Source organism: Nycticebus coucang, chromosome 4, assembly GCF_027406575.1.
Source record: "Nycticebus coucang isolate mNycCou1 chromosome 4, mNycCou1.pri, whole genome shotgun sequence".
In the NCBI taxonomy this organism is placed as follows: Eukaryota; Metazoa; Chordata; class Mammalia; order Primates; family Lorisidae; genus Nycticebus; species Nycticebus coucang.
In genome coordinates, this window is record NC_069783.1 from 22,598,295 (window position 1) to 22,621,609 (window position 23,315).

The 23,315-nt window shown below is 36.6% G+C and overlaps 3 protein-coding genes across 6 annotated transcripts in view; 1 reads left to right on the forward strand and 2 right to left on the reverse strand.

The window, feature by feature from the left end:
* LOC128584190 (rRNA-processing protein FCF1 homolog) overlaps positions 1-23,315 on the reverse strand; it is a 197,117-nt gene that overhangs the window by 163,899 nt on the left and 9,903 nt on the right. The window lies entirely within an intron of this gene.
* Positions 1-23,315, reverse strand: part of ITSN2 (intersectin 2) — a 165,093-nt gene that overhangs the window by 93,858 nt on the left and 47,920 nt on the right. For all 4 annotated transcript variants that reach the window (XM_053589134.1, XM_053589132.1, XM_053589133.1 and 1 more), the window contains 10 exons: positions 22,178-22,384; positions 21,940-22,036; positions 20,494-20,633; positions 16,080-16,143; positions 14,313-14,450; positions 13,214-13,299; positions 11,686-11,948; positions 10,130-10,279; positions 7,291-7,431; positions 4,716-4,803 (listed from right to left, as the gene is read on the reverse strand). In XM_053589134.1, the coding sequence (XP_053445109.1) occupies positions 4,716-4,803; positions 7,291-7,431; positions 10,130-10,279; positions 11,686-11,948; positions 13,214-13,299; positions 14,313-14,450; positions 16,080-16,143; positions 20,494-20,633; positions 21,940-22,036; positions 22,178-22,384 (1,374 nt within the window). The remainder of the gene's footprint in view (positions 1-4,715; positions 4,804-7,290; positions 7,432-10,129; positions 10,280-11,685; positions 11,949-13,213; positions 13,300-14,312; positions 14,451-16,079; positions 16,144-20,493; positions 20,634-21,939; positions 22,037-22,177; positions 22,385-23,315) is intronic.
* Positions 17,533-17,953, forward strand: LOC128584194 (cytochrome c, somatic). The gene has a single exon (XM_053589185.1). It carries the CDS (start codon positions 17,606-17,608, stop codon positions 17,921-17,923), a length of 318 nt encoding a protein of 105 aa, XP_053445160.1. The 5' UTR covers positions 17,533-17,605; the 3' UTR covers positions 17,924-17,953.

Below are 23,315 nucleotides of genomic sequence, written 5' to 3' on the forward strand. Positions count from 1 at the left end.
AATCTTAAGGTATATGATATTCTGTTTTAGTATACATATTTATAGGGAAATGATTACTCCAGTCAAGCAAATTAAGTATATTATCACCTCACAGTTACCTGATCTTTTCATGGTATGAACATCTAAAGCAGCAGTTCTCAACCAGAGGGTCACAACCTATAGGAACTGTATTAAAGAGTTGTGGCATTAGGAAGGTTGAGAACCACTGACCTAAAGTCTACTCTCTTAGTAAATTTCAACTATATGATGATTAACAACTATAGTCACCATGCTGTACACCAGGTCTCCAGAACTTACTCATGGCCTAAGTGTAAGTCTAATACACTGTGACATCTCCCTACTCCCCTCCCCCAGGCCCTGGTAACCATTCTTCTATTCTGTTTCTTCATAGGAGTTTGACTTTTTTAGATTCTACATGTAAAGGAGATCATGCAGTATTGTCTTTCTGCATTATTTCATTTATTTCATTTAGCATAAGGGAATGTAGCTATCTCTTTGATACAGTGATTTTATTCCTTTTGAATATATACCCAGAAGTGAGACTGCTGGATCATATGGTAGTTCTGTTTTAATCTTTTAAAAAACCTCCATACTCTTTTCCATACTAGCTATATTTATATTCCTTCCAACAGTGTATGTAAGGGTTCCCTTGTCCCCGCATCCTCATCAACACTTACCCATTATCTCTTGGGTGTTAATCATCCTAACTGGTGTGATGTGCCATTTCAATGTGATTTTGATTTGCATTTCCCTGATTAGCAATGTCAAACACCTTTCTAGTATCTATTGGGCATTTTTATGTCTTCTTTTTAGATGTGTCTATTTAGGTTGTTTGCCCATTTTGCTAATGGGGAACTTGTTTTTCTTTGGTATTGAGTTGTCACTGTCCTTTATCAGACATACAATTCACAAACATTTTCTTCGATTCTGCAGACCAATTTTTTTATTTTGTTGACTGTTTCCTTTGCTGTGCAGAAGCTTTTTAGTTTGATGCAGTCCCACTCATTTTTATCTTGTTTCCTGAGTTTTTAGTATATCCAAAATATCATTTCCAGGATCAATGTCCAGGAGGTTTTGCCTATTTTTTTTCTAGGAGTTTTACAATTCCATATCTTCTGAAAGGTATTTAATCCTTTTTTTTTTTTTTTTTGAGACAGAGTCTCTTCTTTCACCATGGGCAGAGATCAGTGGTATCATCAGAGCTAATTGCAACTTCAAACACCTGGGCTCAAGAGGCCCTCTTGTCTCAGACTTCTGTGTACCTGGGACTACAGGCACGTGCCTGGCTAAGTTTTCTATTTTTAGTAGAGACAGGGTCTCGTTCTTGCTCAAGCTGGTTTCAAACTCCTGAACTCAAGGGACTCCTTGAGTTCTGCACTCCTCCCACCTTGGCCTCCCTGAGTGCTAGGATTACAGGCATGAGCTACTATACCCAATCTATCCTCTTATTGTATCTAGAATTTATTTTCAAACATAAAGAGATTCCCTGTACCCCTTTCAGGTAATCAAATGAATTATTTATTGAAAGCCTATCCCTTTCCCACTTACATTAAATGCCAACTTTATCTTATCCTAAATTGCTATATATATTAGACCATTTTCTAGAGTATTTATTCAGTTCCACTGTTCTATCTTTGTTTCTGATCAATAACACATTATTTTAAATACTATAATTTTTGTATCTGTGTTTTGATGTCAGACAGGGCTGGTCTCCTCACTCTTCCAAAGTATTTCAAGTCTTGCCTCATCTTGTACATTTTCTTTTCCAGGTGAATCAGTCAATTATCTTGTCAAGTTTCATTTAAAGAAGTCTAAGAAGATGGCCAGGTGAAGTGACTCACATCTGTAATCCTAGCACTGTCGGAGGGCAAGATGAGAGGCTTGCTTGCACTCAGGAGTTTGAGATCAGCCTGAGCAAGAGCAAGATCCTATCTCCACTAAAAATAGAAAAATTAGCCAGGTGTCATTATCACAGCTGTAGTCCTAGCTACCTGGGAGGCTGAGCAGGAAGAACACTTGAGCTCAGGAGTTTGAGGTTGCAGTGAACTATCATGATGTCACTACACTAAACTGGCACAGGGTGACAGAGAGAGACCCTGTCTCAAAAAAAAAAAAAAGAAAAGAAAAAAGAAAAAGAAAGAAAGAAAAGAAAAAATAAGAAAAGAAACCTGAAAAGAACTGAATATATGAATTAGGAGAGAAGAGGCAAAGTATTAAGCTGGTTCATTCATAAATGTAAAATGTGTTTATTTATTCAGAATTTTTTAAGCCTATCAATAAAGTTTTATATTTCTTCTGTATTTTTAACAATGAGCATCACTAATAATGCATATTTTAACACCAAATGCCATTATATATACAGGTACTATTTAGGGAAACCAAAAGACAAAGAAAAATGTTAGCATAGTAGGCTTGAGAGCAGTGGTTCTCAACCTTCCTAATGCTGTGACCCTTTAATGCAGTTCCTGGGGGTGGCGACCCACAGGTTGAGAACCGCTGCGTTAGTGTCAGATGGACATGAATATGAATACTACCACTGTACCATCGTACCACCTTGGGTGACTACTGAGCCTCAGTTTCCCACAACTGCACAATGGGAATAACAACTCTATCATGGAGTTGTTGTAAAGATAAATTAAAGAAAATAATACATGAAAACTGCATAGCACTGAGCTTGGCCCACAGTAATCGTAAATGGTATCTGTTAGGGAGAAAGGTATTTAAGAGATAGACGGTACTTTTCAAATCCCAAATAAAAGCTTCCTATTTTGAATTGGACTATGGCTAAATAAATTAAGTAACAGCTCAACTGATCACATTCCACAAAGAAAAAGTAGTTGTACCAATTCCCTAGTATGACATATTCTACATTCATTTACAATTTAAACAGCAACAGTATCAGTGATAAAGATATAATTCTGCCACTGCACCGATCAGGAGGGACAACTCATTCTCCTCTGGAATGTCTGCATAGGTGTGGAGTGGAGGTTAATATAATACAGTAGAACCTCGGTAAGTTGATCACCCAAGGGACTGTAACAAACTGGTCAACATACAGAGGAATGTACACGTGGTGCATGTCCAGTCTATGAAAATTAGGTCAACTTCAGGGGGTGATCAACTATGAAGGTTCTACTGTACTTTGAGCAGAAAAGAATCAGGTATAAGGAAGATCATCTAAGCAGAGACATGGACAGACCACATCAGTGGAAGGCATCAGACATACGCACAAGGAAGACTTTCTTTACTTCTAATACTTTTTTCACGTGAAGGACCCTTCACAGTCCCAGCTTCTTTCACTAAATGGTGAGCTCAAGGTAAAGACCCAGGCATGCACACTTTAGAACCTTTCTAGCCCTTGCTTTCTGGAGATTACAGTGATCATGGGACACCTGGATGCTACTTTGTTCATGCGTCCAATGTTGTGTAGGTGTAGCCATACCAGTCACAGATAAAACCATGCTGTCAAATAACAGCTTTATCAATAATTAGGTGGTGTTCTGGTCTCATCTGTCTTGCTCCTTTGCTTTATTTCTAGGTATGTTAAGAATTTGGGCAAAGAAGAGGGACACTATTTATTGGATCTCCTAAATGGCCAAAAGTGTAATAAAGAGTCCTAGAACGAAAAGACTGACAGATACTCAACGGGTGGTAATTGTGATTCTCTAGCCAATTCTAACACAACATTTGCAGACTGACTTTTCTTTTCTTTGAACCCGCCACCTCTGGTATATGGGGCCGGCGCCCTACTCCTTTAAGCCACAAGTGCCGCCCTTAAATAAACCTTTTTATCTGGCATGTTGTTACTGGCATAGCATTTAATAAAGATTTTTTTTATTAGGACCTGAACCCCCCAGAATATTACAATCCCAAAAATTGTCTTGGAATATTTTGTTTCATAGATGTCATAGGGCCAAGTTGGTAAAATTCCTTTTATGAATTATAGAGTTAGATGATACAAACAGTGTAGGAGAAACACACCATCCGTCTTAGGTCTGTCATTGCTATACGTTACCACCCTAAAATGACCTCGTAGTAAAATCTCTTCCCAAACAATTCTTTTTTTTTTTTTTTTTTTTGTAGAGACAGAGTCTCACTTTATCGCCCTCGGTAGAGTGCCATGGCATCACACAGCTCACAGCAACCTCCAATTCCTGGGCTTAAGCGATTCTCTTGCCTTAGCCTCCCAAGTAGCGGGACTACAAGTGCCCGCCACAACATCCGGCTATTTTTTTGTTGCCGGGGCCGGGTTCGAACCCGCTACCCTCGGTATATGGGGCCAGCACCCTACCGACTGAGCCACAGGTGCCGCCCCCCCAAACAATTCTTTATAGTAAGTGCAGGATTTTGTCCCAAACAATTCTTTACAGTAAGTGCAGGATTTTGTCAACATGCACATGTAGTCTTATGTTAGAGCCAAATTTCTATCTTATTTATTTGCTAACATCTTATTTATTTGAATTACATAAATAAAAATATTATTAAGATTTATAACAAGCATATCACAATTATTTACTAATTTCATTTTTATTTACTTTCTGTCACTAAAAATGTTCTACCATCTGGGATTTTTTTTATATTATTTATATTATATTATTTTAAAAATTTTACAGGCAAGAAATATTACTTAGAATAACGCTATTTTTAGAAAATATCAAAGTATGACATACAATCATTCAGAAAAGAAAAAGACAAAATAAATCTTAGACACTTACCAGGTGTGTTATTGAGCTGCATGTTTTTAATTCTTTCATTTAATAATTGCTTCTCAGGTACCAGGTAAATAAGCTTATTTTGATACTCCTTAGAAAGAGAAAAAATACTGCCTGATTAAAATTCTATAATATTGTCGAAGAATTTTTTGTTTTTAGGACACTATTAAAATTTGTTTTAATATTTCTTTGGGGGAAAAAAATACCACACTTTTAGTGAATGACAAGAAACATTTTATAGCAGTAGTAGACTATTATTTTTAATATCTATTGTGCCATGAATTCATAGGGAGAAGGTTCCAGTAGCTCAGGGAGGCGCCTTGGCATTGAATGTGACAAAGCGTTGCATGATTTTTATACCACAAATTCAGGGGGAATATGGTCCAGCACTTTATATCACTGTTACGTGGGCTCTGTTGGTTATCCTGTGTGCTATTCTGTACACCTATTATGCCACGAATTCATGGAATAAATAAGTTCCAACACCTGATATCACGATTCTATTGGTTCTCCTGTGTGCTATATGTCTAATATACCATGAATTCATAGGGAATGGGTTCCAGGAGTTCAGGCTCTTTTCCATTGGTTCCCACAAAGTGGGCTTCTCTAGGTGGCACAGGCTGGCACTTCAGTTGAACCCAGGTACCTTTTCTTTGGCTTCTTTCTTTTTCTGATCATTTTCCTTCATGCATTTCAGGAAGCTGTCTCAGCTTTCAGAGTGCTTAATATGTTCAATATGAACATTAATCCTCTTGGCAAAAATCTTGCCCATAACTTGTTTGGTACAACAATGCCAAAAGCATGCTGGGTTAACACTGTAGACTCTTCCAGTTTTGCCATGGTGACATTTGTGTGGCATGCCTTTTTGAATAGTACCCATTCCCTTGACGTCTATAATATCACCTTTTTTGTAGATTGGCACATATGTGGCCAAAAGAACAACTCCATGTTTTCTCAAAGGCCTAGAGAACATGTACCGGGCGCCTCTCCTCTTTCCCTTTGTGTTTGTTGTTTTGGTGAATTACTGGAAGATGGTGTCTCTGGCTGAAAGGCCAATAATTTTTTTTTTTTTTATTTAAAACAAGATTTAATCACTTTTAAAACTTAGCATAGAAATAATGTGTAGTGTGCACTGCTTACAACTTAAGAATAAACTAGAATGGGATTATGCATGATTTAAAAACAAAGATTTTGGCTCGCCACCCATGCTCAGTCGTTAGGGTATCAGCAACCGAGGCTGGCGGGTTCAAACCCAGTCCAGGCCTGCTAAACAATGACAACTACAACAAAAAAATAGCTGGGCGTTGTGGCGGGCGCCTGTAGTCCCACTGCTTGGGACGCTGAGGGAAGAGAATCGCTTGAACCCAAGACTTTGAGGTTGCTGTGAGCTGTGATGCCATAGTACTCTACCAAGGGCAACATAGTGAGACTCTGTCTCAAAAAAACAAACAAACAAACAAAAAACCCACACACATTTAAACATGTATCTTTTTCAAATGATTGACTAGAGTTTAAAAGCAGTGAAAGACAGTCTTTGCAAAATGAGGTATTATCTAGACGCCTACAATTTTCAGTGTCCCGACAAATGATGGGCAAAATCTAAGAAGTACCTGCACTAGAAGGAGTTTATAAGCAAGCCATGATACCTAAGAGAGCAAGTTTAAATCAGACAGGGAATGTTATTGCCTTTAATCTATAATCTGCTGTCACAAAGTGGAAACACTGATTGCCAGTCCATACAATAAGAGAAAAGTAGGTAAGAGGATGCTAGAGATTCGTGATGCTTCCAGAGCCTCTATTCTGCAAACAATAATAACTGAGACAGACACCTCAAAATAAGTAAAGATGAGAATTACCAGGACCCTGAGAGACATACTCAACATTCTCATCACAATTCTGAGAAGAGTGACTTTAAGTCAGTATTTCCTAAAATTAGTAGCAATAACTTTAATGCATGTCATGGTCTGAATGTTGGTGTCCCCCCAAAATTCATATGCTGAAACCTAGCTCCCAAAGTAATTAAGAGGTAGAGTTTTAAGGAGGTGACTAATCATAAGGAATTTGCCCTCAGGAATGGGATTACTGCCCTTTTATAAGCATTTGAAGGGAAATACCTTGCCCTTCCTGTCCACAAAAAGATGCAGCAATGTGCCATCATCAAAGCAGAGAACACATCCTCATCAGAAAAAGAATCTACTGACACCTTAATCTTGGACTTCCCAGTCTCCAGAAACGTTAGAATAAATTTCTGTTGCATGTAAATTACCCAATCCAGGGTATTTTGTTATAGCAGAAGGAATGAACTAATTTCAAGTGTACAAACATATTTTTATTAAAGAGTTAAAATTCAAAATGATAAATGTCTATTTATGTATAAGTATTAATAGAACTTAACCAAATGTCTACCAGAGTTTTAGGAGGTCTATGGGCCTCCTTATATTACATACAAGATTTTGTATATTTAGGTCGCATAATCAGAGACTCAAAGGGGATCATGACCCCCAAAGTGAAACTACTACATTAGGAAAACTGTTAATAATCACGTATGTTTAAGAACAATTAACAGCAAAGGACCTACCTGAAGTTCCTGTTGAAGCTGCTTGATTTCCATAATTTCCAGGTCACACTGCTTATCCAGAACTTCCAGCTCAGTCTTTTGAGTTTGCTTTCTCAGTCGAACATCTTGAAGTCTGCCTGAGATCTGCTGATGTTTGCCATTCTACAGGAAGATCATATAAATATATATGGCAACAACATGTTAACAGGAAATGTCTGCACCGGGAGCATAATACTTTTATTTAGCTAAATTTTTAAATGTAATTTATCATTCATACTCACTCTAAAATAAACGTCTAAAACCAAGTAGAATATGATTTGGAGTTGTATTTATTAACTCAAAAGAGTATTAGAAGGAAACACATCATTCTGACAGTACAAAAGCTCATATGTGAAGATAAGAAAGCACAAATATAACATGTTAATTTTTTTCTGAATTCAGCATTTAGGCATTAATTTATAACATTAACATCAGAGCACTCTCCAAAAATAATGAGGAGGAATAAATGTTCGTATGTGTCGTTCAGCATTACCTTTCCCGAGCTTCTATTTCTACCCTCAATATTACCATCTAATTTCTTCTAATTAAATAGTATCCAAGAAGACTTTTCTGGTAGTAATTCTCTTTTATACTAACACTCCTTTCTGTAAGCAAGGAACATCCTTTTTTCTTATTCTTCTTCCAAGGAAGAAAAAAAAAAAAAAAACTCCAAAAAACAGACGTGATCAATAGAGCCTGAGAAGAAGGGTAGGTGGCCCCCTGCAAGCCACAGAGACCTCACAAGAAACCAAACTGTGGATATCTTCATCCTGAACTTGCGGCCTTAAAGACTCTGAGAAAATAAATTTTTGTCGTTTAAGTCACCTATTCTGTCACATTTTATTACAGCAGCCCTTGCAAACTAATATAACGGGGTAAGGATAAATGAGATTTCTGGGTAAAAATTACTGACTATGAAAGTTTTACTGAAGAATATGTTTCATATTTGAAAATACATGTCAAAAGGAATATGCTGTATCCACCTTAGAGCTCACATTATTATATTCAATGTGTTTAAGTAGAGGCTCTGGACCTTTCCAAACTCTGCACAGTTCTTGAGAGAAAAACAATTAACTTTAAAGGTCTCCTCTTTCTTTTTTTAAGAGACAAAACTATTTTATTTTTACACAGATAATTATTATTTCTTAACCTTTTTAGTTTACCTGAAAGTCTAAGTTTTTTTCTGGTATAATTTCTCGTTAGCCAAAATAATTTCTTTTAACTATTCTTTTTTATTTTTAATTAAATCATAGCTGTATACATTAATGCAATCATGGGGCACCTGCACTGGTTTTATATACAATTTGAAATATTTTCATCAAACTGGTTAATATAGCCTTTCTGGCATCTTCTTAGTTATTATGTTAAGACATTTATATTCTACATTTAGTAAGTTTCACATGTACCCTTCCTTTAACTATTCTTTAAGAAATTTCTGCTAGAAAAAATTCTAGGTCTCTTCTTATTAAATATGGTCAGGATGGTGGTTCAGATAGTAGCACAGAGAAGTTAAAGCTTTTTAGGCCTATTTGGTAGTACGATTGGTAATGGCATGATTACCAATTGAGGTATATATTTCTATCCACTTGAAGGTATAAAAAGGGTACCTTTCTGACTAAAGATATTATAATCATTTTATTTTAAAAGAATTTAATGTAAATCAAATCATCCAAAGAAAATATCTGACTACAATTATACAAGATCTAAATTTGGGTATCCCACATGGCTAAACATGCATTTTTTCAAAACCCTGCTCTATCAGGTCAAGCATATCAGACTCAAGGGTAGAATAGTCCTGGACCTTTTGTACCCTCTCACTTTGCATTTTAAAAAAAGTCTTTTAACAACTTTAACAACTTCCGACCTTCTAACAGCTGATACTTATTATAAAAACTGATATGTACAGACACCAACGTTACCTAAAAACTATAGTTCTATAAAACTAGAAGGAATTCTAGGAGATCATTTAGCTTAGCATTTTAAATAAGTACTCTTTTTAACATAATTCTTTTTTTTCCAAGCAAATCTAAAATAAAACTCCAATAAAAGTAAAGTAGATAAATGTGGAGTTTCTCTGTTGTGAACTGTGGGAAGAGTGGGGAGAGAAGACCACAGCTCCACTGCCCAAGTTTCCCCTCTTCTGCCCTAATTAGTCCTCTGTAGACCATCTTCAAGAGATCAACTTAAAAATTAACAAACTTGGCTTGGTGCATGTAGCACAGTGGTTATGGTACCAGCCACATACACTGAGGCTGGCGGGTTCAAATCCTGCCTGGGCCAGCTTAAAACCACAATGACAACTATAACAACAACAAAAAAATAGCTGGGCATTGTGGTGGGCACCTGTAGTCCCAGCTACTTTGGAGACTGAGGCAAGAGAATCGCTTAAGCCCAAGAGTTTGAGGTTGCTGTGAACTGTGATGCCACAGCACTCTATGGAGGGCAACACAGTGAAACTCTGTCTTAAAAAAAAAAAGAGAGAGAGAGAGAAAAGAAAAAAGAAAATTAGTTAACTAGAATAACCCTCTATTTTACACATGAGCAAAGTAAAGCACAGTGAAGTGCAACGTCTTGCCTAAGAGTACATAGTTCATAAGCACCTGAACTGAGAGACTGCCACCTAATTCTCAGCATTCTGAGACTCTATTCTTTCCTCAGTAAACTATTCTGTCCAGCTTGTTAAAAAGCATCTAAGAAAATATGACTATCTACTTACATTAAAACATAATTTATTTATAAGAAAGATTTAAAAAGACAGCTACATTGTTAAGAGGTAACTCTAGCATCATTTAGGTAATTTTTACTTGAACTTTAGCCATACCAGGGCTTCCAACTCAAGATGAAGACTCTTCTTTTTAGAATTTAACCTGACAATTTCTTCTTGTTCTCTGTTCTTTTGGTTGAGAAGTTCCTGTCGACGAATTCTTTCCCATTCCAAACGACGCTGACGTTCAAGTTCCTGTTTTGCTGCCTGCAAATAATGAGTTAAAGTTAGTTTTAAATAAAAAATTCTACATCAATACCAGGCATCAATGTCTGGTATCACCTGGGATACCAGTGACTCAGGAGCCTGAAGTGGGAGGATCACTTGGGACCAGGAGTTCCAGTACAGCTTGAACAACACAGTAAGACATGGTCTCTAAAAAAAGTTTTTAAAAATTAGTAAGCCATGATGGTGCACGCCTGTATTCTCAGCTATTCAGGAGACTGAGGCAGGAGAACTACTTGAGCCCAGGAGTTTGAGGCTGCAGTGAGCTACAATGCTACTGCTCTTCAGCCTGAGCCACAGAGTGAGACCCCATCTCTTAAACAAACAAACAAAAAAAAAACTGTCAGGAAGACGAAAATAAAGGTGAGGCAGCATTTAGCACTCAGCAGCTATAGTGCCTAAGGTAGCTGCACAAATCTAGTTTTTCAACAGGCCTAAAAACTTCCACGAAAGTGGCTTCATCCATCAGACTTTCTGATTTCTTCATAAGAACATTCTTACAGCCACTTTTTTTTTTTTTTTTTTTTTGTAGAGACAGAGTCTCACTTTATGGCCCTCGGTAGAGTGCCGTGGCCTCACACAGCTCACAGCAACCTCCAACTCCTGGGCTTAAGCGATTCTCTTGCCTTAGCCTCCCAAGTAGCTGGGACTACAGGTGCCCGCCACAACACCTGGCTATTTTTTGTTGTTGTTGTAGTTATCATTGTTGTTCAGCTGGCCCCGGCTGGACTTGAACCCGCCAGCCTCAGTGTATGTGGCTGGTGCCCTACTGAGCTATGGCTCTGAGCTATATAAATATATATATTAATAGGAATAATTATACCTCTGTTCTGGTATCAGAAAAGAAAAAGTTCTATTTACATTATTTTGGTGCACAATAATAAATTGTGCTCCATCCCCAACAATTAAAACACAGCCAGTCCTCCTAGGGACCACACATACAGAACGATATTCCAACTACCTGTGCAAGACCCTTGTCTCGATTCCTCTCTAGACCTTCAACTCCCTACTCTGATCTCTTTGCCTTTTCAATTCTTTGGATTCTTAATCTGTATCCTAAACTTGCTTTTGTTGTTAATGCCTTGCTCAGGGGGCTGACTAACCTGCAGTCCTCACTCAATGTAGCTTTGCAACCCATCCTCCTCTGTTTGGGATAAACCCCACAGAGATGCTTCTTTACTACTTATAAGCCCTGAAAATCTCTTAAATCCAAAGACCCTCTCTCCCCCTTCAAGGAAAGGAAGATTCAGATTTGTGTAGGATAAGAAAGAATTAAATGATACAGAGGAAAAGGCACAACACAAAATTTAAAAGCAAGCATTTTTAATCAAATAAAATGCAGCCAATTATTAAATGTAATGATTTCTTAGGAAATAAAATAACTTAACCTCTCGTCTTTCTATCTCTTTTCTCCTTTCTTCCTCTCGCTGTCTCTCCAATTCCCTCTGTTTCTCCAAGCGTTTTTCTAATTCAAGTTGTTTCTTCCATTCTTGCTCTTGCAATTCTCTCTGTTTTCGTTCCCACTCTTCTTTTTCTTTCTGGGCTTTACGTTCTGCCTCCCTCTGCTGTTGCTCCAACAAGGCTTGGCGTCGCTTCTCTAGTTCCATGTTCCCGCGCTCATAGTTGGCTTTTCGCTTATCCTCGAAGGTAACTAAATAAGGTATATCGTTAAGCATTCTCACATGTGAAGAACCTGCAGAACTTGTAATCTAGTTCCAACATACTTTTTATGTCTTATGATCGTTTGGTGCTATTACCATTTGGATATTTCTCCTAAGGATAATTTTAACTCAAATATAAATGGAAAAATATTCACTTTTAGGGCGGCGCCTGTGGCTCAGTGAGTAGGGCGCCAGCCCCATATGCCGAGGGTGGCGGGTTCAAACCCAGCCCCGGCCAAACTGCAACAAAAAAATAGCCGGGCGTTGTGGCGGGCGCCTGTAGTCCCAGCTACTCAGGAGGCTGATGCAAGAGAATCGCGTAAGACCAACAGTTAGAGGTTGCTGTGAGCTGTGTGAGGCCACGGCACTCTACCCGAGGGCGGTACAGTGAGACTCTGTCTCTACAAAAAAAAAAAAAGAAAAATATTCACTTTTTTCTAAGGATATTCATTTTCAGAAAAGAAATTTATAAGTTTGAATCCATCCAAGAAATAATTTTAGTATACTTGTCAAAAAAATACTTTTTCAACTTTTTTCTCAGAATTTTCTTTAAGCTGTGTAGCTATACATTTGTTTTATTTGATTGTCATTTCATTTACTTTTTAGTATGTTGAAACAGGTACAAATGTACTTTTCAAATAATATTTAAAGTTTCAAATTTTTATTTATTTATTTTGAGACAGAGTCTCACTTTGTTGCCCTCAGTAGAGGGTCATGGCAACATAGCTCACAGCAACCTCAAACTCTTAGGCTCAAGCGATAGTTGAGACTATCCCAAATAGTTGGCACTACAGGTACTAGCCACAATGCCAGGCTAGTTTTTCTATTTTTAGTAGAGATAAGGTCTTGCTCTTGCTTAGGCTGGTCCTGAACTCCTGAGATCAAGTAATCCACCCACCTCAACCTCCCAGAGTGCTAAAATTACAGGTGTAAGCCACCACGCCTGGCCAATGTTGAAACTTTTAAAGGCTAAACATATAATCACAAAGCTTGCTTGAATGATTCCACTTAAAGTAGGAATCAACTGGGATGTCTACAATCCTGTCAAATACATATACTGTCTCTTATTCCCACATACTCTTCTTCTCATTTTGACTGTCTTAATTGTGTTGATGTCAAAATTCATCCCATTCATCAAATCATGTTTTCATACGATATGCATGATACTAAAAATGTCAAAATTTCAATTACATTTAAAGGTAGAATTTAAAAGATAAACAAACTGTAAATTTACAACTCAGACACCAGATGCTACCTGGTAATTTCTTCTGAGGTTCCTCTTCTTGCCTTTTCTGATATGAAGGCAGAGTTCCATTAATGGAATCGATTTGCTTTCCACCTCTTAAAAAACAAACAAACAAAAAAAACATTCAAACAACACACTAATTTAGCCTCATGTAGCATGAATTTTTTTTTTTCTTGAGACAGAGTCTCACTTTGTCACCCTTGGTAGAGTGCATCACAGCTCACAGCAACCTCAAACTTTTGGACTCAAGAGAGTCTCTCGTCTCACTCTCTCGAGTAGCTGGGACTACAGGTATCAACCACAACACCTGGCTATTTTTTAAAGACAGGATCTCGTACTTGCTCAGGTTGGTCTTGAACCTGTGATCTCAGGCAATCCACCTGCCTCGGCCTCCTACAGTACTAGGATTACAGGTATGAGCCATTGTGCCCAGTCTCATAGCATGAAAATTTTCAGTCTGAAAATACAGACTACCAATGATTAAAGTAATTTAGTATTGAAAATATGGTATTCAAGATATCTGAAACACAGTTTGGTCTATAATTATAATATATAGCAGTATATGGATGCTCAAACCAGAGAGATGAATTCAAATCACAGTTCATCTGGGCAGCACCTGTGGCTCAGTCGGTAAGGCGCTGGCCCCATATCAGTTACTGAGGGTGGCGGGTTCAAACCCGGCCCCGGCCTAACTGCAACCAAAAAATAGCCGGGTGTTGTGGCAGGCACCCGTAGTCCCAGCTACTTGGGAGGCTGAGGCAAGAGAATCGCATAAGCCCAAGAGTTGGAGGTTGCTGTGAGCTGTGTGATGCCACGGCACTCTACCGAAGGCCATAAAGTGAAACTCTGTCTCTACAAAAAAAAAAAAAAAAAATCACAGTTCAGCTAATTGTTATTCTTAGGCAATCTCTTTAGTTATAAGTTTCCTTATCCATAACATGGTGAAAACACACCTACTTCTAGTATACTCCTTTAGTGTAACCCACTAAATACTAAAATCAAATGGCAGAGCAAATATTCAACTTACTTCTAAACTCAGTAAATCCCCAAAGAAAATCACATCTGCCAAGCTACCAAAACCACAGCTCTTCACCTCTACAGCACTCACCTGAAAGAAGGAGGGACAAGTTCAGGAGGTAAAGTCAGTGGCAATGGCTGTCCAGCTTTGGCCACATCAGTGAGGTGCATGGCAAGGATAAACTCTTCTGCTTTTAGCTGTCCATCGCCATCAATGTCAGCCAGAGTCCTTAAGAAAATGTTAAAATTCAACAGCTTAGAAACAAAGTCTATTTAGAGTAAAATATTGTCTGAAGAGTTTAATTACTTATTTTAAAAATAAGGAAAATGATGGTAAAACTGTTGGATAAATTTATTTTGATGAAATGTAAATTATACATATTTACATTTAATGGTAAGTTGGTTTTTACTCTTAATTTTTATAACACAAAAGAGAGAAAAGAGACTTTGAAATACAAAGGAAAAAATATCCCTTCTGGGAAAGTGACTTGTCTTATTTCATGGTTAAGTCATCTATCAAATCGCATTTATCTATATATTGAAAATGAGGTATTCTCTGATCCTCTATACCTAGCTAAAAGCATACAACAGTTTTACTTGCAAAATACAGTCATGTACCACATAATGATTTTTTAGTCAACATATATCACTATGGCTCTATCAGATTATAATGGACCTTAAAAATTCCTATTGTCTAGTGCCATGGTAATTGTTGTAACACATTACTTATATATTTGTGATGATGCTGATGTGAACAAATCTACTTCACTGCCAGTTGTATAAAAGTATAGTACATACAATTATGTGCAGTACGTAATACTTGATAATAAAAATAATGAACAGCTAGCTTGCTGGTTTATGTATTTATGTTACACTTTTTATTGTTAGAGTATTTACTCCTACTTATGAAAAAAAAGTTAACTGTGAAACAGCTTCAGGCAGTTCCTCCGGGAAATATTCTAGAGCAGCAGTTCTCAACCTGTGGGTCATGACCCACAGGAACTGTATTAAAGGGTTGCAGCGTTAGCAAGTTTGAGAACCACTGTTCTAGAGGAAGGCATTATTGTCATAGAAAATGACAGCTCCATGCATGTTAATGCCCCTGAGAACCTTCTAGTGGGGCAAGATGTAGAGGTGGAAGACAGTGATACTGATAATCCTGACCCTATTGGGGCCTAGGCTAATGTGTATAATTGTGTCTTCATTTTTAACTAAGTTTGGAAAATTAAAAAAAAAAAGGGCCAGGCTCAATGGCTTAGGCCTGTAATCCCAGCACTCTAGGAGGCCGAGACGGGCGGAATGCCTGAGCTCAGGCATTCAGCACCAGCCTGAGCAAGAGCAAAACCCTGTCTCTAAAAATAGCCAGGCATTGTGGTGAGTGCCTGTAATCCTAGCTACTCAGGAAGCTGAGATGAAAGAATCACTTGAGCCCAGAAGTCTGAGGTTGCTATGAGTTATGATGCCGCCGCACTCTACCGAGGGCGACAAAGAAAGACTGTCTCAAAAAAAAAAAAAAAAAAAAAGTAAACTTTAAAAATAGAAAAAGATTACAGAGTAAGGATTAAAGAAAGAAAATATCTTCACATGGCTGTTTAAATGTATTTGTATGTTAAGCTAAGAGTCAAAAAGCTTTAAAAAAAATTAGAAAGCTATAGTAAACTAAGGTTATTTTATAAATTTAGTATTGCCTAAGTGTGTAAAACTATATTTTATAGTTACATTTGCTTTCAAGGTCAACATTAATTTTCAAATGGGTGCTTTTATGGAACATCTTTGAGTCACAATCTTTCACATGAACTTTATCTCTTTTATAATAAAGGATATATAGTTAAAATTCATAATTAATGGACAAACTCACCAAATAGTAGCCAGCTGAGTTTGAGAAAGATTTGACTGAAGAAGGGCATTTCTAGCTTGAAAACCTAATTGAGTAGGGAAAACCATAGAGAAAAAATTATTTAGCCTCTTTCAAGCCATGAGAATCTAAATAGAGAATCTATGAAATAACATTGTTAGTGCCCTAGGAACTTTCAACATTAAAACCATTTTTACTATATGTTAGGTACTGAACATTCAGTAGTAACCAAACTAATTCTTGCCCCAAAGAATCTAAAATCTAGAATTAGTAAAATCAAATGTTCCCCTGTGTCTTTTCAACAAGGTAATAAATAGTACACAAGTGGCTGACACAAGGAGACACCAGGCATAGAGAGTATTAGGGGACAAGCTCTCAGGCCTTCTTGTACTCCCCATCAGGTGTCACAACTCCCATGCTAGGTGACTGGGCTGGGGATACCAGAAGAGTCAGCTCCTAATCTGGGCTTAGCCTGAGTCAAGGACCATTCAAAACAACTCTGATACAAACAAGCACATCTGCCATCTTTTCCTCAAACCAACAGTGCCTACTACAAAGCCAGCAGAAATGCAGCTCAATCCAGCTTGTTCCACTGAGCTTTGAACACAGAGGACTTGATCATCAAGGACACTATGTATTGTAACATGCAGTTGAATGTTTATATAACTTTTAAATCTTTTTCATTTTTTTTAACTTGGACATTTAACAGAAATCACATAAAGAAAAACACTGGAAATACTGAGCCTCACCCTATGACTCCTGAGATTTTACACAGAAAGGGAGATTTGAAGAGGTCTTTGGGTTAAAAGGGGGATTCTGCTAATAACGAGAAAGAAAGTCTATTTTAAACCTGAAACAAGGTTTAAAGCTAGTATTTTAGCTCTTAGACAAAGATAGTTGAAGGAAGATCTTTCAGCATTAAGCAACAGAGCAAACAGGAGAAAGAATGTAAATGGTTAAAAAGCATACTGGTAGAGGGCTTTATATGTGTAGAGGCAAAATATGAATAATACGAAGGGCCACAGAGAATCAGTAGAGTACTTTATTAAAAAGCTCATTTGAACACGTACACTCTTAAGTCTGCCAAACCTTTAGATATCATATATCCTCTGCCTAGAAGGCCAGTCTCCCATTCTCTACCTAGCAGTCTATTTATCCTTTAAGATGCAGCTCAAACATCATCTCCTGTGAAACCTTCTCTCTTATATCCTCAGAGTTAGTCACTTTTTCATCTATATTAATCATAGCCTTTTTAAACAACTAATCAAATACTGTATGTGAGCTACATACTATGGGCTCTTCAATGGTATGAAGCCTATCTTCTTCCTCTCTGTATTCCAGAGCCTAAGAGAGTGCCCAGAAGGTAAGTGACTTTGGAAATAAGTGATTCAATGAATTAATCAAAATAAAAGACTCTGGGTTTAGGGGGGAGAGAAGAGGAAGAAAAGAACAAAAAGGAAGAGTGAGCAGGACGTCCGGCTTCCAGCTCGTAACTTTAGTACTGTCAGCAACCAAAGAGAGAATTAAATATGGGTGATATTGAGAAAGGCAAGAAGATTTTTGTTCAGAAGTGTGCCCAGTGCCATACTGTGGAAAAAGGAGGCAAGCACAAGACTGGGCCAAATCTCCATGGTCTCTTTGGGAGGAAGACAGGTCAGGCTTCTGGCTTCTCTTACACAGACGCCAATAAGAACAAAGGCATAACCTGGGGAGAGGATACACTGATGGAGTATTTGGAGAATCCCAAGAAGTACATCCCTGGAACAAAAATGATCTTCGCTGGCATTAAGAAGAAGGGAGAAAGGGCAGACTTGATAGCTTATCTCAAAAAAGCTACAAATGAGTAATAGATGGCCATTGCCTTATTTATTACAAAAGAGAAATATCTCACGGCTTTTTTTATTTTTTGTGTACATAATTTGGTCTCATTTACCAGAATTCAGATCATGAATGAGTGACAGAATATTTTTGTTGGACAGTCCCGGTTTAACTAAGACTGGCTTGTGGTTAAATGAATATGATCGGTTTTTTGGATTTTGATAGTGATTTCAGTTCAGTAAATGCATCACTGTTTTCCATTTCTAAAGGTATGTTCAGATTTAATTAGCGAAGTTTACCTTTTCACAAAGATAGTAAATTGCCATCCCAAAGCCTATTGAAGATTGGTTTTATATTAAGATTTATATAACTGATTATGTGAATATATTTAAATACTGGGGAAATCCCCTCACTGTCTCAGAACCAAGCAAGACTCACTGATGTTTTAATTGGTGTTCATTAGCCTGTTAAAGGTGAGGGCTGGAGAGAAGGTAGCAACCTTTACTTTGTACTTTTGATCTTTATTACGCCAATATAATTTCCCTGGGTCTACTGAAATGCTGCCTTTTATTTATTGAAAGGCATTTTAGTGTGGTTTATGTATAACGTCAAATAAAAAATATTTAACATTTATTTTATAGACAATCTATAAGGTCATGCTTTTAAAAGTCATTATGTCAAGAAATGGCAAATTAAACTTTTGAATTATTTACTATCTAAGTCAGGTTAAGTTATAATTTGGGATTGTCTTTCAGCAACTCTTCAGAAACACATAAAACTGTGTAACAACTGTATGCGTGTGATTAGTAATGATGCTTTTGCCAACTCATTACGTGAATTAAAATGGAAGAGATATACACAGATTTTAAAATTATGTGTGATCATAACATAATTAAAAACAAAAATCACAGATTAAAAAAAAAAAATCAAAAAGGAAAACTACAGACCACCAACTGCTACATTCACTGAACAAACACAAACATGTAAATCCAGTTCAGCCCGTGCTCATATATTTGGGGCTCACGTTCAGTTTTGGGGCTTCAGCAGTAACTACACTTTTTAAAGAAAACTCTGTGCTTACCTACAAATATGTAGCTTTACCCCTGTAGGTCTCAGAATAACAACATTCTCTGAAAACAACACAATACACAATCTTCACACAATGTGGCATATACAGGTAAAGTAACTTTAGGGATTATCTGCCATTTGCTCACAGCTGGCTCTCACACCACCCTTCATTCCCAAAACAAAATCACCTCTGTTCACTCTGTTATATTTACAGTACATAAAGTGTACTAATTTCAAGTTTGCTGTCTAAAGAACTTTTACACAGGTGTGCACATATGCACCCAACATCCATTCCAAGTCACAGAAATGTTCCCAGCTCCTCAGAAGGTTTGTATATTTTGTCCCCTTCCCAAAAGAGTAATTATACTATTCTGATTTCTATTACTATTAATTAGGTTTCCTCTTCATCAGTTTCACATAAATGGGTTAAATAGCAAGGATCGTCTGTGCTAGGCTTCTTTCATTCAGTATAATATCTGTGAAATTCATTCATGTTGTATGCATCAGCAGTTAATTCATTTTTATTACCTTAAATATTCTATTATGTAAATGGAGCTGAAATATTACAATGGAGCCAAAAATTCCTATTATCTAGTGCCATGGTAGCTGTCATAAAACAACACATTACTTATATGTTTGTGGTGATACATAATTTATCTATTCTCTGTTGGTGGACAGTTAAGCTATGAACACTTTCAACATGTTTTAATTCACCTTTGCTAGATTGAAAAAAAGAAGAACTTTTCTTTCTTTCTTTTTTTTTTTTTTAAGAGACATAGTCTCCCTGCATTATCTGGGCTGGACTCCAACTCCTGAGCTCAAGTATATATTTTTTTCTTTTTTTTTTTTTTTTTGAGACAGAATCTCAATGCCCTGGGTAGAGTGCTGTGATGTCACAGTTCACAGAAACCTCTAACTCTTGGGCTTAAGCAATTATCTTGCCTCAGCCTCCCAGGTAGCTGGGACTACAGGCACCCGCCACAATGCCCGGCAATTTTTTGGTTGTAGTTGTCGTTGTTTGGCAGGCCTAGGATTCGAACCTGCCAGCTCCAATGTATGTGGCTGGCAGCCTAGCTCCGAGCCAAAGGCACCAAACCACCTCAAGCATATTTTGATAATCAATCCCACTCAGCCTCCCGAGTAGCTGGGACTAGAGGTTTGTGCCACAGCACTCCAGGAAGAGTATAAATCAAAATATTAGGGTTGAAAGAAGTTCATTTTTTCAAAGAATTGGAATTATGACTTTTTTTCTCAAGTATGTTTCAATATATTTCACAAAATTTAAGATTCCAGTTATAAAACACATTATTTTACATATGAAGAAAGAAAAAACACTACTAATGAAACCATAACAAAATGGTTTGATGGCTAAGACATCACCAATAGTAGTACACATCCCAATGCTTGCTAAATTTTTGGATGTTAAAATGTCAGATGAGCTATAAAGTATAAATTTACATAAAAGTTCTTCAGTGGATGTTCACATAAAAGACTAAGTCTCTCACCCTCCTATGGACTATATGCAGCTTACCTGAGAGGTATCCACTCATGCTTTTGTCAAGACTATTAAATTTTTGCCGATATTTTAATCTTGAAGGCTGAGGAACTGCCCACTCAGAGGTCCCAGTCTTGGGTGAGTTCCCTGAGAGTGAAGCAGTTGAGGAAGTTGAGCTATAAAGAAATGTATTTAAAATGTTTATGTTATTAAATAAAATACATTTAAACTTTATTATTAAGAATCATAGCTTATGCCAAATCTTATAAGCTATAATATAAGATTTGGCATGATCTGTTTTTTTAAATTATCTTTTATTTATAAATATTAGTTGTCTATTTTTTGAGACTTTGAAAAAAAAAAAGTTAACTGATGACTCCATACTGAACCTCAGAGTCAAAGCATTCTAAAATAGACATACTCTTATTTGACAATGTGAATGTTACTTTCTTTGCATTATTATTGCTTAATATTTCAATGCAGCAGTCGTCTGATTTCCTTTCTGAATGTATTTATCTTCATTTGTTCTTTACGAGGTTTTGTTTCTAGTCCTTATCTTAAACATCATTATTGTTTTTAAACTTTAAGCTTTTTTAATTTTGTGTAGGCAAAAAGTGGAAACCTAATAAACACATGTATATGAAAAAAATAAAATAAAAAAGTAAAAAAAGTATCATAACTTATATCATAGTCATCATTTCTATATTTTGTATTTTTTAAATATTTAAATTTAAGTAATTATCATCATTCTTTGTAAAGTAAATACCATATTAAGTATAGAATTCCATGTAACTACTGTATATCAAGAACCTACTTCGTGCCAGGCCTGTATTGTATTAGGGCCTGTATTGTGCCAAGCCTGTATTGTACTAATCCCTCCAACAAACTTAAAAGATATTATTTTCCCCATCTTTCAGACAGGTAAACTACGACTCAGTGATGTTAAGAAAAAACAAGGTCACAAAAATCAGTGGGTTCATTTAAACCGGGATATAAATGTTCTTCTGGGTCAAAACTAATGTTCTTTATACACTGCTTTTTAGAGTCTACCAGTGATTTATATGAATGGTGATGAATGAACATTGATGGCTTTGTGCTTTCTAAAGTTTAAAACACACCCAATTAACAGAATTTGCTCAAAAAGAAACTATGTACAATGATTACGAGACATTTTGGGAAATATATACATTTTTAAAAGCAAAAGCACAGAGCTTTGGGCAAAAACTGACTAAAATACAGCAGAATATTTTTAGTTTACATGAAATTTTTTTGAGGATTAAAACGCCACTGACACTTTATAATTCTAAAAACAAAAAAATTATTTTATGCGATTTTTAAGCAGTAAAGTTACATTACATACTTAAAGGGTTAGCCATTACAAAGTAAAAACTTAGATGACCTCAGAGCTTAAAAGAAAGTCATCTGTCAAATAAAGACTTCTTATTGAAAGCATGAAAACTTGTAAGTATTAAGTATTCATACCTACTAGATCCTAAATCAATCAGTGACTGGGCCTTCTGTATACTAGCACCTCCAAATCCTCCCATCATCAGACTGTAAGATGATGTATGAGGCAATGCTAAAAAAAAAAAGTAAAGAAAAAGAAGGTTCACACTAAGCAATGTCACAAAGATGAAGGAAATTTGTATCTATTCAGACACAAACATAACCGTTTCTTTTTTCACATGAAACACTGACTCATTAGAAACAAAGTGCTTACTTGAAGAAGAATAAGGAATGGATAAAGGCTGAATGAGACTGGTGGTTCCATTTGGTAATGATGATGTGCTAACAGAAGGCACTAGGGGAGTGGGCATCATTAATGGAGGAAGGCTGGTCCCTGAAGTTGAAGAGGACAAGGGTGTTGCCATAGGTGCAACTGGAGGCAATGACTGAGGAATTGACAGATTGGGCATGCTTCCCATTCCTAAAGACAAGAAAAAAAAAACACAAAAAACACATTTTCCCGTGCTAGTAAATCAATTATAAAACACGCCGAAAACCAAATTTATAGTAAAACAAGTAGATTCTATGTTTCTAGTAACACCATGGGCATATAATACTTAAAAAATTCACTAAAGCAGCTTTGACCCAGCAGTGAAAAAGGTAAACTACTGCTTTTAATATTAATATTCTATATGAACTAAGACAATGCCTACTAAGGAGTTAAAGATTCTCTTCTCTCACTGTGAATAAAACTAAGCAGCCTTTTCCAATTAAATATTATTATCTCAAAGAAAGAATGTATTACCTGACTAAATGAGTTATTTTTTGTATAAGGTTAACAAATACAGTGCTAAGAAGTTACTTGAGTAATAATACACACATACATGCATTCCAAAAATTAACAAAAAATAAGGTTCTAATTAGTAGACACTTTAGGAGCCCCATTTATGCATCTGCATTATTTCCAAGAAGTGTGCCACCCACATATTTTACTTTTCTTATAAATAATATACCATGAATTCAAGGTCAAGTCTTTAAAAAAAGCAAAGTGATTATTTACTAACTGCAGAATAGTAAGTACAATATACAAATACGGTCACATATTGATTTGGTATTTATCTCTAAATAAAGAAAGAATTTTGTGGGCTTTGTTTTTGAGACAGGGGTTGCACTAAGCTGGAGTGCAGTGGCTATTCACAGAAACAATCATAGTGCACAACAGCCTGGAACTCCTGGCCCCAAGCAATCTTTTTGCCTAAGTCTATTAGCTGGGACTACAGGCACATACCACCACACTTAGCTCTAGAATTTTGTATTTTATGATCTAACATTTGGAGTGAAGGAACACGTTTCAGATACACACAGATATCTAACTGAATGTTCCATTCAAAGTAAGTGTTTTTCACATATAA